Here is a 13,646-nt window from a genome sequence, read left to right on the forward strand (position 1 = left end):
ACTTTTACACACTCTCTCAGACTTTCACACACTCACTCAGACTTTCACAGACTTACTCAGACTTTTACACACTCACTCAGACTTTTACACACTCACTCAGACTTTCAGACTTACTCAGACTTTCACTGACTTACTCAGACTTTTACACACTCACTCAGACTTTCAGACTTACTCAGACTTTTACACACTCACTCAGACTTTTACACACTCACTCAGACTTTCACAGACTTTTACACACTCACTCAGACTTTCACAGACTTACTCAGACTTTTACACACTCACTCAGACTTTTACACACTCTCTCAGACTTTCACACACTCAGACTTTCACAGACTCACTCAGACTTTTACAGAATCACTCAGACTTTCAGACTTTCACACACTCACTCAGACTTTCACACACTCACTCAGACTTTCACAGACTCACTCAGACTTTTACAGAATCACTCAGAATTTCAGACTTTCACAGACTCACTCAGACTTTTACAGAATCACTCAGAATTTCAGACTTTCACAGACTCACTCAGACTTTTACACACACTCAGACTTTTACATACTCTCTGACTTTCACACACTCAGACTTTCACAGACTCACTCAGACTTTTACAGAATCACTCAGACTTTCACACACTCAGACTTTTACAGACTCACTCAGACTTTCACACACTCACTCAGACTTTTACACACTCACTCAGACCTTTACACACTCACTCAGACTTTTACAGACTCACTCAGACTTTTACACACTCACTCAGACTTCACAAACTCAGAATTTCACAAACTTACTCAGACTTTTACACTCACTCGGACTTTTACACACTCTCTCAGACTTTCACAGACTTTCACACACTCACTCAGACTTTCACACACTCACTCAGACTTTCACAGACTCACTCAGACTTTTACACTCACTCAGACTTTTACACACTCTCTCAGACTTTCACACACTCAGACTTTTACACACTCACTCAGACTTTTACACACTCACTCAGACTTTCACAGACTTACTCAGACTTTTACACACTCACTCAGACTTTTACACACTCTCTCAGACTTTCACACACTCACTCAGACTTTCACAGACTTACTCAGACTTTTACACACTCACTCAGACTTTTACACACTCACTCAGACTTTCAGACTTACTCAGACTTTCACTGACTTACTCAGACTTTTACACACTCACTCAGACTTTCAGACTTACTCAGACTTTTACACACTCACTCAGACTTTTACACACTCACTCAGACTTTCACAGACTTTTACACACTCACTCAGACTTTCACAGACTTACTCAGACTTTTACACACTCACTCAGACTTTTACACACTCTCTCAGACTTTCACACACTCAGACTTTCACAGACTCACTCAGACTTTTACAGAATCACTCAGACTTTCAGACTTTCACACACTCACTCAGACTTTCACACACTCACTCAGACTTTCACAGACTCACTCAGACTTTTACAGAATCACTCAGAATTTCAGACTTTCACAGACTCACTCAGACTTTCACAGACTCACTCAGACTTTCACAGACTCACTCAGACTTTTACAGAATCACTCAGAATTTCAGACTTTCACAGACTCACTCAGACTTTCACAGACTCACTCAGACTTTTACAGAATCACTCAGAATTTCAGACTTTCACAGACTCACTCAGACTTTCACACACTCACTCAGACTTTCACAGTCTCCCCTGCTGATGCGTCTAAACTTTTCCTTTCTCTGTGAAATCTAGAGAAAAGGCGAAGTGGAAAGAGCGGGAGGAGGCGTGGATAAAGATTGAGAATCTCGCCAAATCAAACCCACAGGTAAACGGATCTGATACCGCGGTTTTACTCGTGTGGGAATGAAGAACTCAGATCTGAGTCAGTCCCTTGTAATAGATATTTTAACAGCATTTCAGTCATTAATTTCATAAATGTAACATGCATATATTCCAGTTTCAGCATCTGTGACAGTTAATTACCACTTGAAAATCATTCATCAGTTCATAATGTGCATTTTTAGTGCATTTTTGTGGTAATTAGCAACATATGACCCGTGTAAACTGACTTAAGATTAAGGTTGGGAATCGAAAATCGAATACTTGAGATCAGGAATCGGATACTTGTTATAAAATACAATTTTCGATTCCTCTCATTGATTCCTTTGTGAGCATTTCAATATGACTTTAAACCATTCAAGCGCGAGAGACTCTGTATTCTGTGTTCATGTGTATCAGTGTATTGGATCTGTGTAGCTCTTAAAGTGACAGCAGCCTAATATTCCTGCTCTATAATAACACTAATATTCCTGCTCTATAATAACACTAATATTCCTGCTGTTGTCTCTATAATAACACTAATATTCCTGTCGTCTCTATAATAACACTAATATTACTGTCAAATCAGAAAATCTTGACTGAATCTCTCATTCTTGACTGAATAACTTTTGTAACTATATTTGTAATGTACATTTTTTTATAAAGTGCAGTGTAATTTTACATTTGATTACGGTTTCTGCAACTGAATACCTGAAAATCTTAAAACACTGTTTATTTCTCTTGTCTTTGTTCAGTTGTATTTTATTGGTGCGATTGCCAATTTTTTATTTGTTCTTTTTTTCATTTCTGAGTGTTTATTGTCTTTAATAAAGCTTGAAATTTATATTAGTGAAGCTAGTTGTTTTTCTGTGGTATTTTTAAACCAAAGGCAAACGTTCCTTGTGGGTTTTTGTTCATGATATTCAGATACAATTAAATGTTTTGCAATAAGACAAAATGTGAATGATATCTAAGTTTTTTTTTTTTTTTTTTTTTTTTCTTATTGGAATCGAAATTAGAAGAATTGGAATCAATAAGCAAAATCGGAATCGGAATCGTTAAAATTCAAACGATACCCCACCCTACTTAACATTATCAGCTCTTTGCATTGGACACAATACTGTCATAACTAATAATATGCATTTGTCTTTATTAGTTCTTTTTGAAATAATTGTAATTATATTTATATATATATATAATGACTGTTTCTGCTTTAGTTCCTCATGTACATCGACTCCTCGAGTCTCAGCAGTCCGGTGGATATGGAGACGGACGGGCCGATGATTGATGATGTCATGATGCTCAAGAAGACCGTAGAAGAAGAAGCCACTCCGGTAAAAGCCCAGGGTTTTATAGAAGTCTCTCATGCTCACCAAAGCTGCATTTATTTGATCAAAAATACAGTAAAAACAGTGAAATATTATTCTAATGTAAATCATCTGTTGTCTATGTGAATATATAGTAAAGTGTAATTTATTCCTGTGATCAAAGCTGAATGTTCAGCATCATTACTCCAGTCTTCAGTGTCACATGATCCTTCAGAAATCACTCTAATATGAGGATTTGATGATCAAGAAACATTTATGATCTGACAGTCGGATTTTTGTGGAAACTGATACATTTTATTGTTCAGGATTCTTTGATGAATAGAAAGTTCAAAAGAACAGCATTTATTTGAAATAGAATCTTTTGTAATATTATTAATGTCTTTACTGTCACTTTTGATCAATTTAAAGGGATAGTTCACCCAAAAATGAAAATTCTGTCAGTAATTACTCACCCTCATGTTGTTCCAAGCCCCGTAAGACCTTCGTTCATCTTCGGAACACAAATTAAGATATTTTTGATGAAATCTGAGAGCTGGATCACTTCTCCATAGGCTTCTAAGTGACCAAAACTTGCTGGCCCAGAAAATGTATTAAAGACATTGTTAATATAGTCCAAGTGACTACAGTGGCTCAATCTTAAGTTTATCAAGCGACGAGAATACTTTTTGTGCGCAAAAACAAACAAAAATAACGACTTTATTCTACTATTCTTTTCCTTCTCTCTGAGCCTCGAGTTAGTTTACGTAGTGTTTTTGCGTAGCGCGTCTGTGTTGCACGTCACCACGTATCACACATGACCAGCTTCGGCCAATAGTGAGCCTACGTGGTGACGTGCAACACAGACGTGCTACGCAAAAACACTACGTAAACTAACTCGAGGCTCAGAGAGAAGGAAAAGAATAGTAGAATAAAGTCGTTATTTTTGTTTGTTTGTCATCAAAAATATCTTAATTTGTGTTCCGAAGATGAACGAAGGTCTTACGGGGTTGGAACAACATGAGGGTGAGTAATTACTGACAGAATTTTCATTTTTGGGTGAACTATCCCTTTAATGTGGCCTTGATGAATAAAAGTGTTAATTTCTTTCTGAAAAATATATTTTTGAATGGCAGTGGACATCCTTGCCTAATTCTGAAGGATTAAATTAATTGGTTAATGATGAACAAGTATTTTGTGTAGAGAATTTCATATTCTAATTTAAAGTCAACATGAAATCAAATTAACTTTACATGCGAGCGATTCATTCTGAAGTCGTCACATGTATTTATACAGCGCTTAATAAAATACAGATTGTTTGAAAGCAGCTTCACAGTGATAAACAGAAAAAATATTAAATTCATTTTTTCCCCTCCACCTCTGCTTCTGAAATGACTTTTCTGCTTAAACAAGGCAGAACGGGGAGTGAAAATATTAACAGATAACATAATAGTCCTACACTAGTGAATATTCTGTTTCACTCAGAAAATGATTTACTCTATTAAAATGGATTTATAATCTCCTCAATATTCAAGATAAGGGGCAAAAATACCTCTGTATGTCTCTTATATTTGTCATTTTGAATATAGTTAATCAATATCACACAAAGAGTGCTGTCTTTTCCCTCCAAATATCAGCATGATTACAAATGTGATTTTGATTTTCAATAAACAAGAAGTTAATATTAAGTGACGTACATGTTAGACACATTATTGCCTGTTTTTCGCCAACGAAAATAGTTCCGAACAAAGACACAGGTTACGTCTCTGAGCGACTCACAGCGGCGTTTAAACGAATGAACGAATCGGTTGAAAAATGTATTATTTATATATAAAATATTTGTGTATTTTTTTATATATATATATATATATATATATATAATTCTACACAGTGTATTAAAAAGTCTTAAAATTGAACTTGTTTCTATCTGTAGTCACCCTGAGTTTAGTTGGCTAAAAGCGTGGTTTGATGTGTGTGTGTGTGCTCAGCTCCAGCGAGACCAGCGTAAGGAACGGCCCCTGATGCGGCGCAAGTCTGAGCTCCCGCAGGACTCCTGCATGATGAAGGCCTTGGAGACGCACCGGCGCGCGGAGGACATGATCGGCCCCCAGGAGCCCCACTAGAGGACCAGAACCAAACCCAGTCTCGACCCGACGGCAGCACGCAGGGCGGTGTGGCCCGGTGTGACACACACACACACACACTCACACACACACACAGCCGGATCTGCCCTCCAGAAGCATCGCACCGGAGACCGTCCTCCACCCAGACCCTCTCCAGTCCTGTCTCTTTCTGCTTCGGCTTTCCTTCGTTCATATGTACGTTCGTTCGTATGTATGCATGTTCGTTCGTATGTACGCATGTTCGTTCGTATGTACGTATGTTCGTTCATTCGTTCATATGGACGTTCATTCGTATGTATGCATGTTCGTTCGTATGTACGTATGTTCGTTCATTCGTTCATATGGACGTTCGTTCGTATGTATGCATGTTCGTTCGTATGTACGTATGTTCGTTCATTCGTTCATATGCATGTTCGTTCGTATGTACATGCGTTCGTTCGTTTGTACGTACGTTCGCTCGTTCATATGTACATGTGTTTGTTCATTCGTACATATGTTCGTACACAAGTTAATTCGTATGTACGTTCGTTCGTATGTTGGTTTCTTCTTTTAAGCTGTTGCGTGCCTGCGCCGACTGGAAAAGCAGGCGAGAGCACTTGAACCGCGACTGCATTCGGAGCGAGCAAGCGATTCTCAGGTTGTTCGGAGGCCGAGAGAGCAGCGCTGCTTTTGTCTCGCTTTCTTTCGCCGTCTTTTAATGTGTGACGGTTCTTTGGCAATGAAGAGAACTCGCTCCTTCCGTTTTTTGTATTTTGTCCAGAAACTTGGCAATAAGTTCGTCCAGGGAGATTTTGGTTGTTCAAACAATGGTGAACGGCCTTACGTTGGTTAATCTCGTCCTCCAATCTTCGCTTTTTAACAGGCAATATTAAACGTTGACATTTTCTGTGCGTTTTTTTTGTTCTTTTTTTTTTGTAATCGACCAAGCCTTCATTTGCATAGTGCCTTTTTAGATAAAGGAAACCTTCTTTTATTTCTTTTAGCCTGAAATTTGCTACTTTGGCTTCACACACTTGCATTTTGCCCAACAAAAGTCAGAAAACCTTTCCTGATAAACTTGAACGACTTCACGAATCCTCTCTGAACCATTGTTTGAACTTCCGCTTGGTTTGGCCTGGTTGAGCTGCGGTGCGGTTCTGTCTGCGGTTTCCCCCGTACGTACGTGACGTGATTTTAAGACGCTTGCAGGTTTTTTTAATCCTCGGCCCCGCGTGAGCTTGATGATGTTCGATTTGAATGTGCAGATTTAAATAGATATAGATAAATGTATTATTTTTTTCTCTCTCCCAATCTTTTTCTGTTTTTAATTTAATTTCCTTCCTCTAATCTTTTGGCTGTAGTGCTAGAAACTGTGGAAACCACCACAGAATAAAAAATAAAAAAGGTAATTGCGACTTTTTATCTTTCATTTCTGACTTTTTATCTCAAAATTGCAAGATATAAACTCAGAATTGCGTGTTTATATCTCGCAATTCTGACTTTATATCTCGCAATTATGTGTTATAAAGTCAGAATTGAATTATCTTTAAAAAAATGTATTCTGTGGCGGAAACAAGCTTCCATAGAAAACTAAAAACGCGAACAGCCTCTGAAAGATTAATTTCTCCGGTGTCGAGAGCATAACTGGAAGCTTTTATTGTGGTGAATTTCACTTTCCGTTTCATTTCATGAGAGAAAAATACAACTGCGAAGTGTCCTTTCGTGCGCGTCCCTCTTCTAAATGGCTTCATCTGATATTGTACATATTATGTACTGTTATGATCCATCTATTATTGAATGGTAGATCTCTTATTTTGTACAAATTTTCTTGTGTACAGATGAAAACCGTTATTAGCCACTTGCAGACAGTTGGTATTTGACAGACTTCTGTAACTGCGTTAGAAATCTTGTAGAAAATCTTTCATTTCTAATGTTTTTTTTTTATTTTTTATTTTTACTATTTGTAATTGAGAACTTTTTCTGTCTCTGCATTCAGCTGTCTGATGAGATCATCATAAAATAGCCTTCATATGTGCTTTTCTCCAAATCTCAAGTGGTATATGTCTATATACAGGAAATAAAGAAAACGTGTTTTATATTTTCATCTTAGAAGAACGATGTTCGTTGTTTTCTGTTGAGTGTGTGCGTTTGTATTGGCTTGGGCTATTATATTTTACCACTAAAGAAGCCTTTGAAGAATATTGTCTTACAATCTTTAGGTATTATCACTTTTAGTTCGATTGCATGCTTTAGAAGTGTCGGAGTGCATTAATGACAAATAACTTTATAGAAGCTCCTCATAAATGGGACTGAAAATAAAAGAGGGTGGTGAACATTTAATTAATTTACTTTAAATTTTTGAACATTTCATTGGTGAGTCTAATGGAGACTTAAATGTGCTTAATTGACGTAAACATTTTACAATTCAGAAAATCTTCCTTCTCATAACAGGCTTTTGTTGATTATTATAAAATGTATTTTAGTGACTTTTTATCTCAGAATTGCGAGATATGAAGTTGCAATTGCGAGTTATAACGTCAGAATTGCGAGTTATAACGTCAGAATTACGAGTTATAATGTCAGAATTGGGAGAAATGAAGTAAATTGCGAGTTATAACGTCAGAATTGCGAGTTATAACGTCAGAATTGCGAGTTATGACGTCAGAATTGCGAGTTATAACGTCAGAATTGCAAGAAATTAAGTACATTTTGAGTTTTAACGAGTTAAAACGTCAGAATTGCGTGAAATGAAGTAAATTTTGAGTTGTAACGTCAGAATTGCGAGAAATTAAGTACATTTTGAGTTGTAACGAGTTATAACGTCAGAATTGGGAGAAATGAAGTAAATTGCGAGTTATAACGTCAGAATTGTGAGTTATGACGTCAGAATTGCGAATTATAACGTCAGAATTGCGAGTTATAACGTCAGAATTGCGAGAAATTAAGTACATTTTGAGTTTTAACGAGTTATAACGTCAGAATTGGGTGAAATGAAGTAAATTTTGAGTTGTAACGTCAGAATTGCGAGAAATTAAGTACATTTTCAGTTGTAACGAGTAGGGTTGTAACGGTATGAGATTTTCACGGTATGATAATCGTCTCAGAAAATATCACGGTTTCATGATATACGGTATTAAACAATCATTATTATTATTTTAATCATCTGCTACAATGGCTCTTAAATGAATGAAAACAGATAGGGTTTTTTGGTTGAACATATGGTTTATTAAAACAAACTTTTTGGTATGAGTCTACCTTTTGAAAAAATAAGAAAGAAAAAATTAATTCCCAATTGAACAAACATATCTAATCAATTGAATTCATAAAACCTTAACTTATTTTTATTCTTAATTTATTAATTATTATTTCAGATAATTATAAGATAGTAGAGTCTTATAAAATGTATTTCCTCAGAAATTCTGGGTAACTTGTCTGATATAATTTGTCTGGATTCTATGATTTAATACAAATATATTATTGAAAATGCAATCAGATGAAATGTAACAACTTTTGTTTGTCTGGATAGGTTTACTAAATTAAAACAGACAAAAAACTATATTTCTTAATGTTTAAATAAACTTTATTATTGTTGTTGTTATAACTAAGCTATATTCTATTGTACAATAGTAACATTTCTTTAAGCTAAATCTAACTTTTATTTTGACAGGTTGTACTAAACACCTATGAGTTTCAGTCAGAGTGTATTTGATGATGATTCTTTTAAATAAAAGCAGAGCAGCTCTGGATATGTTCATGTGTTCACGTCCTCATATATGAGTGAGACGGCAGACGCTTTAAACACCATGAGCGTCACACATACTTGAGTATGTACTAGGCGAAATGGCGCTGCTCATTCACACAGAACAAGCAGAATATAGTTTTACAGTATAGCATTGTTTTCCGCTGTATATTAATAGACACACTCATAGCGATTTGGATTAATTTACCATTTAGAAATTTAAATATGTTCGACATATTTCCTCCTTTTGCAGCCACTCTTCGTCCATTTTTCTAGACACAGCTGACCTGTTGAAGTTTCCGAATGCCTTCCTACAGTTGCTTAATAAAAGCGGGCTTCCCACACAAAAAAACGTACATGTCTCATTAGTATGAGAAAAAGAAAAAAAAAAAGATTTTAACTGTCGGTCTCGGGTCGAGCTCGGACATATCTTTATGCCTGTCGGACTCGGGTCGGGTTCGGTTACTGCTCTGTCGGACGCGGGCCGGGCTCGGACAGAAAAATTCCAGATCAGCACTCTAAACTGGATATCCATCTTCGAGGAAAATCCCGCGTTCGTTTTTCAGATGACAAAAGTGTTTGTTTTCGGCGGGGGAAAAGGAGATTCGAATTCGCAGCCTCTGTCTGCTGCACATGTATTGGGTGGAGTCTAAGCAGTCAAGTGAAAAGAAGTTGCATATGCGCAGATGAGATCTGGTTTAATTTTTTTTTTTTTTTTTTTCAAAACCGTGGATTAGCAAATGTTTACGATATGATAATCGTACATGCCAATATCGTGATAAATCGCCATACCGGTATACCGTTACAACCCTAGTAACGAGTTATAACTTCAGAATTGGGAGAAATGAAGTAAACTGAATTGTAACGTCAGAATTGCGAATTATAACGTCAAAATTGCGAGTTAAAACGTCAGAATTGGGAGAGAAAAAGTCAATTGCGAGTTTATTTCTCGCAATTGAGAAAAAGTCGCAATTCTTTTTCATTTTTATTCTGTGGTGGAAAAAAGCTTCCATAGAAAACTAAAAATATAGTCTATGAAAGATTAATTTCTGCTTTATAGAAGCTCCTCCATAATAGGGGCTGAAAAATAAAAGAGGGTGGTGAACATTTAATTAATTTACTTTAAATTTTTGAACATTTCATTGGTGAGTCTAATGGAGACTTAAATGTGCTTAATTGACGGAAACATTTTACAATTCAAAAAATCTTCCTTCTCATAACATAGGCTTTTGTTGATTATTATAAAATGTATTTTAATGACTTTTTATCTCAGAATTGCGAGATATAAAGTTGCAATTGCGAGTTATAACGTCAGAATTGCGAGTTATAACGTCAGAATTGCGAGTTATAACGTCAGAATTGGGAGAAATGAAGTAAATTGCGAGTTATAACGTCAGAATTGCGAGATATAACGTCAGAATTGGGAGAAATGAAGTAAATTACGAGTTATAACGTCAGAATTGGGAGAAATGAAGTAAATTGCGAGTTATAACGTCAGAATTGCGAGTTATAACGTCAGAATTGGGAGAAATTAAGTAAATTGCGAGTTATAACGTCAGAATTGGGAGAAATTAAGTAAATTGCGAGTTATAACGTCAGAATTGCGAGTTATAACGTCAGAATTGCGAGAAATTAAGTAAATTGCGAGTTATAACGTCAGAATTGCGAGTTATAAAGTCAGAATTGGGAGTTATAACGTCAGAATTGCGAGTTATAACGTCAGAATTGCGAGATATAACGTCAGAATTGGGAGAAATGAAGTAAATTACGAGTTATAACGTCAGAATTGGGAGAAATGAAGTAAATTGCGAGTTATAACGTCAGAATTGCGAGATATAACGTCAGAATTGGGAGAAATTAAGTAAATTGCGAGTTATAACGTCAGAATTGGGAGAAATGAAGTAAATTGCGAGTTATAACGTCAGAATTGCGAGATATAACGTCAGAATTGGGAGAAATTAAGTAAATTGCGAGTTATAACGTCAGAATTGGGAGAAATTAAGTAAATTGCGAGTTATAACGTCAGAATTGCGAGTTATAACGTCAGAATTGCGAGAAATTAAGTAAATTGCGAGTTATAACGTCAGAATTGCGAGTTATAAAGTCAGAATTGGGAGTTATAACGTCAGAATTGCGAGTTATAACGTCAGAATTGGGAGAAATTAAGTAAATTGCGAGTTATAACGTCAGAATTTTGAGTTATAACGTCAGAATTGGGAGGGAAAAAGTCAATTGCGAGTTTATTTCTCGCAATTCTGAGATAAAAAGTCACAATTCTTTTTAATTTTTATTCTGTGGTGGAAAAAAGCTTCCATAGAAAACTAAAAATATAGTCTATGAAAGATTAATTTCTGCTTTATAGAAGCTCCTCCATAATAGGGGCTGAAAAATAAAAGTGAGTGATGAACATTTAATTAATTTACTTCAAATTTTTGAACATTTCAGTGATTCTAATGGGAACTTAAATGTGCTTAATTGACGTAAACATTTTGCAATTCCGAAAATCTTCCTTCTCATAACATAACATAGACTTTTTTATTATTATAAAATGTATTATTTTCATTTTAAAGTCAAGGATTTTGTGTGATCCACCCTTTAATTAAAATGGTACACAAAGATCATTATTTAGTGTTTTCAAGCAGTACAAACCAGGGTTATTATAGTTAACACTAAAACTTTGTTACTTGAAATAAAATAAATGTTAACTGAAATAAGTATATTAATTTATGTACTAAAATAACCAAAACTGAAATGAACAAATACAAATGAATACATTAAACAACTGATGCAAAAATGACAAAAACACAACATAGTTATTAGTAAATAAGTGTGAAAAAGTATTTTAAAAAAATAATAATTAAAAAAATGTATTTAAGTAGTATCTCAATGATGATAAAATAACATTGATGTAAAGTCCTATATTTATATATAGTCTATATGTGTGTGTGTATATAGTGTTTTCCTCGTGCTGTCAATCATTCTTAAAGTTCACCAGAAATGAACATTAGTGTTGTGTGAGACGTTCCTCAGTCGCCAAATTTATATTACATTTTTGGGTGAACTATTCCTTTAAATGACTAAATATTTTTTTTTTTTTTTTTTTTATAATAAATTTGTGGGGAACAATTAAAAAAAAAGACATATTCATGTTATTTTTCTTTACGTTATTAATATTTCCATGTGACTTTCAACTTTTGACTTTCAAGTTTAATTTCTTGTAATGTACAATTTTTGGGTTTTCAAAACTGCTAAAAAGAAGCTTCAACAACATTGTTTCAGCTGAAAAAATTCAATAATAATAAAAAAAAAAAAATACTTCTATTCATGAGACATGCATGACCTCGGACTGAACGGAAGGAAAAGGGGGAATAGAAGCTCGGAAGAATCCCAGGAAAAAGGACAGAAATCTTTGACTTTAAGAAGTGAATCCCAGTGAAGGATCGAGTCCAAGAGCGAGACGTTCGTCTTCAGAGACACAGGTGAAGCATCCCTGCATCAGTGCAAGTACTGTCCTGTTATTATTTCAGGAATCATTTACCGTCTCCGCTCGGATAACGAGATCAAACACACTGTTCTGACAGATGATGATTAATCAAACGCTAATCGAGGCGTACAAGCGAGACATCCAGAATTGTTTCTGCATTAAATCATTACATTGTTTAAATTAATACATTTCTAGCTAACTGTGATTTTGTATATGTGCATTTCTAAAATGCATAACTCAGTTTCCTCTGATATCAGATCACTGTAAACTGTAATATAGACTCATGCACTTTCAGTAAAGCTGCTTTGAAACGATGTGTGTGTGAAAGCGCTGTACAGATACATGTGAATGAGTTGAATATTCTAAATGAAAGGCTCTTGTTAAACGTGAGGATAAAAGGTTTGATTATGGATAAAACTCAATATGTGTTTAATGCACGATATACAGTCAAACCAGACATTATTCAGACACCAGATATAATTTCTGATATTTGTTTCACTAGTGTGATCAGGACACTATACACTCACCTAAAGGATTATTAGGAACACCTGTTCAATTTCTCATTAATGCAATTATCTAATCAACCAATCACATGGCAGTTGCTTCAATGCATTTAGGGGTGTGGTCCTGGTCAAGACAATCTCCTGAACTCCAAACTGAATGTCAGAATGGGAAAGAAAGGTGATTTAAGCAATTTTGAGCGTGGCATGGTTGTTGGTGCCAGACGGGCCGGTCTGAGTATTTCACAATCTGCTCAGTTACTGGGATTTTCACGCACAACCATTTCTAGGGTTTACAAAGAATGGTGTGAAAAGAGAAAAACATCCAGTATGCGGCAGTCCTGTGGGCGAAGATGCCTTGTTGATGCTAGAGGTCAGAGGAGAATGGGCCGACTGAGTCAAGCTGATAGAAGAGCAACTTTGACTGAAATAACCACTCGTTACAACCGAGGTATGCATCAAAGCATTTGTGAAGCCTCAACACGCACAACCTTGAGGCGGATGGGCTACAACAGCAGAAGACCCCACCGGGTACCACTCATCTCCACTACAAATAGGAAAAAGAGGCTACAATTTGCACGAGCTCACCAAAATTGGACAGTTGAAGACTGGAGAAATGTTGCCTGGTCTGATGAGTCTCGATTTCTGTTGAGACATTCAGATGGTAGAGTCAGAATTTGGCGTAAACAGAATGAGAACATGGATCCA

General features: G+C 35.8%; 1 protein-coding gene across 2 annotated transcripts in view; it reads left to right on the forward strand.

Annotated features, from left to right (window-relative positions):
- Nucleotides 1-8,470, forward strand: part of ppp2r5cb (protein phosphatase 2, regulatory subunit B', gamma b) — a 51,226-nt gene extending 42,756 nt beyond the window's left edge. For both annotated transcript variants that reach the window (XM_079888981.1, XM_079888982.1), the window contains 3 exons: nt 1,744-1,816; nt 3,027-3,143; nt 5,102-8,470. In XM_079888981.1, the coding sequence (XP_079745107.1) occupies nt 1,744-1,816; nt 3,027-3,143; nt 5,102-5,236 (325 nt within the window). In that variant the 3' untranslated portion in view covers nt 5,237-8,470. The remainder of the gene's footprint in view (nt 1-1,743; nt 1,817-3,026; nt 3,144-5,101) is intronic.
- The last annotated feature ends 5,176 nt before the right edge of the window (nt 8,471-13,646 follow it).

This window comes from Squalius cephalus (genome assembly GCF_949319135.1).
Source record: "Squalius cephalus genome assembly, chromosome: 12".
NCBI classification, from domain to species: Eukaryota; Metazoa; Chordata; class Actinopteri; order Cypriniformes; family Leuciscidae; genus Squalius; species Squalius cephalus.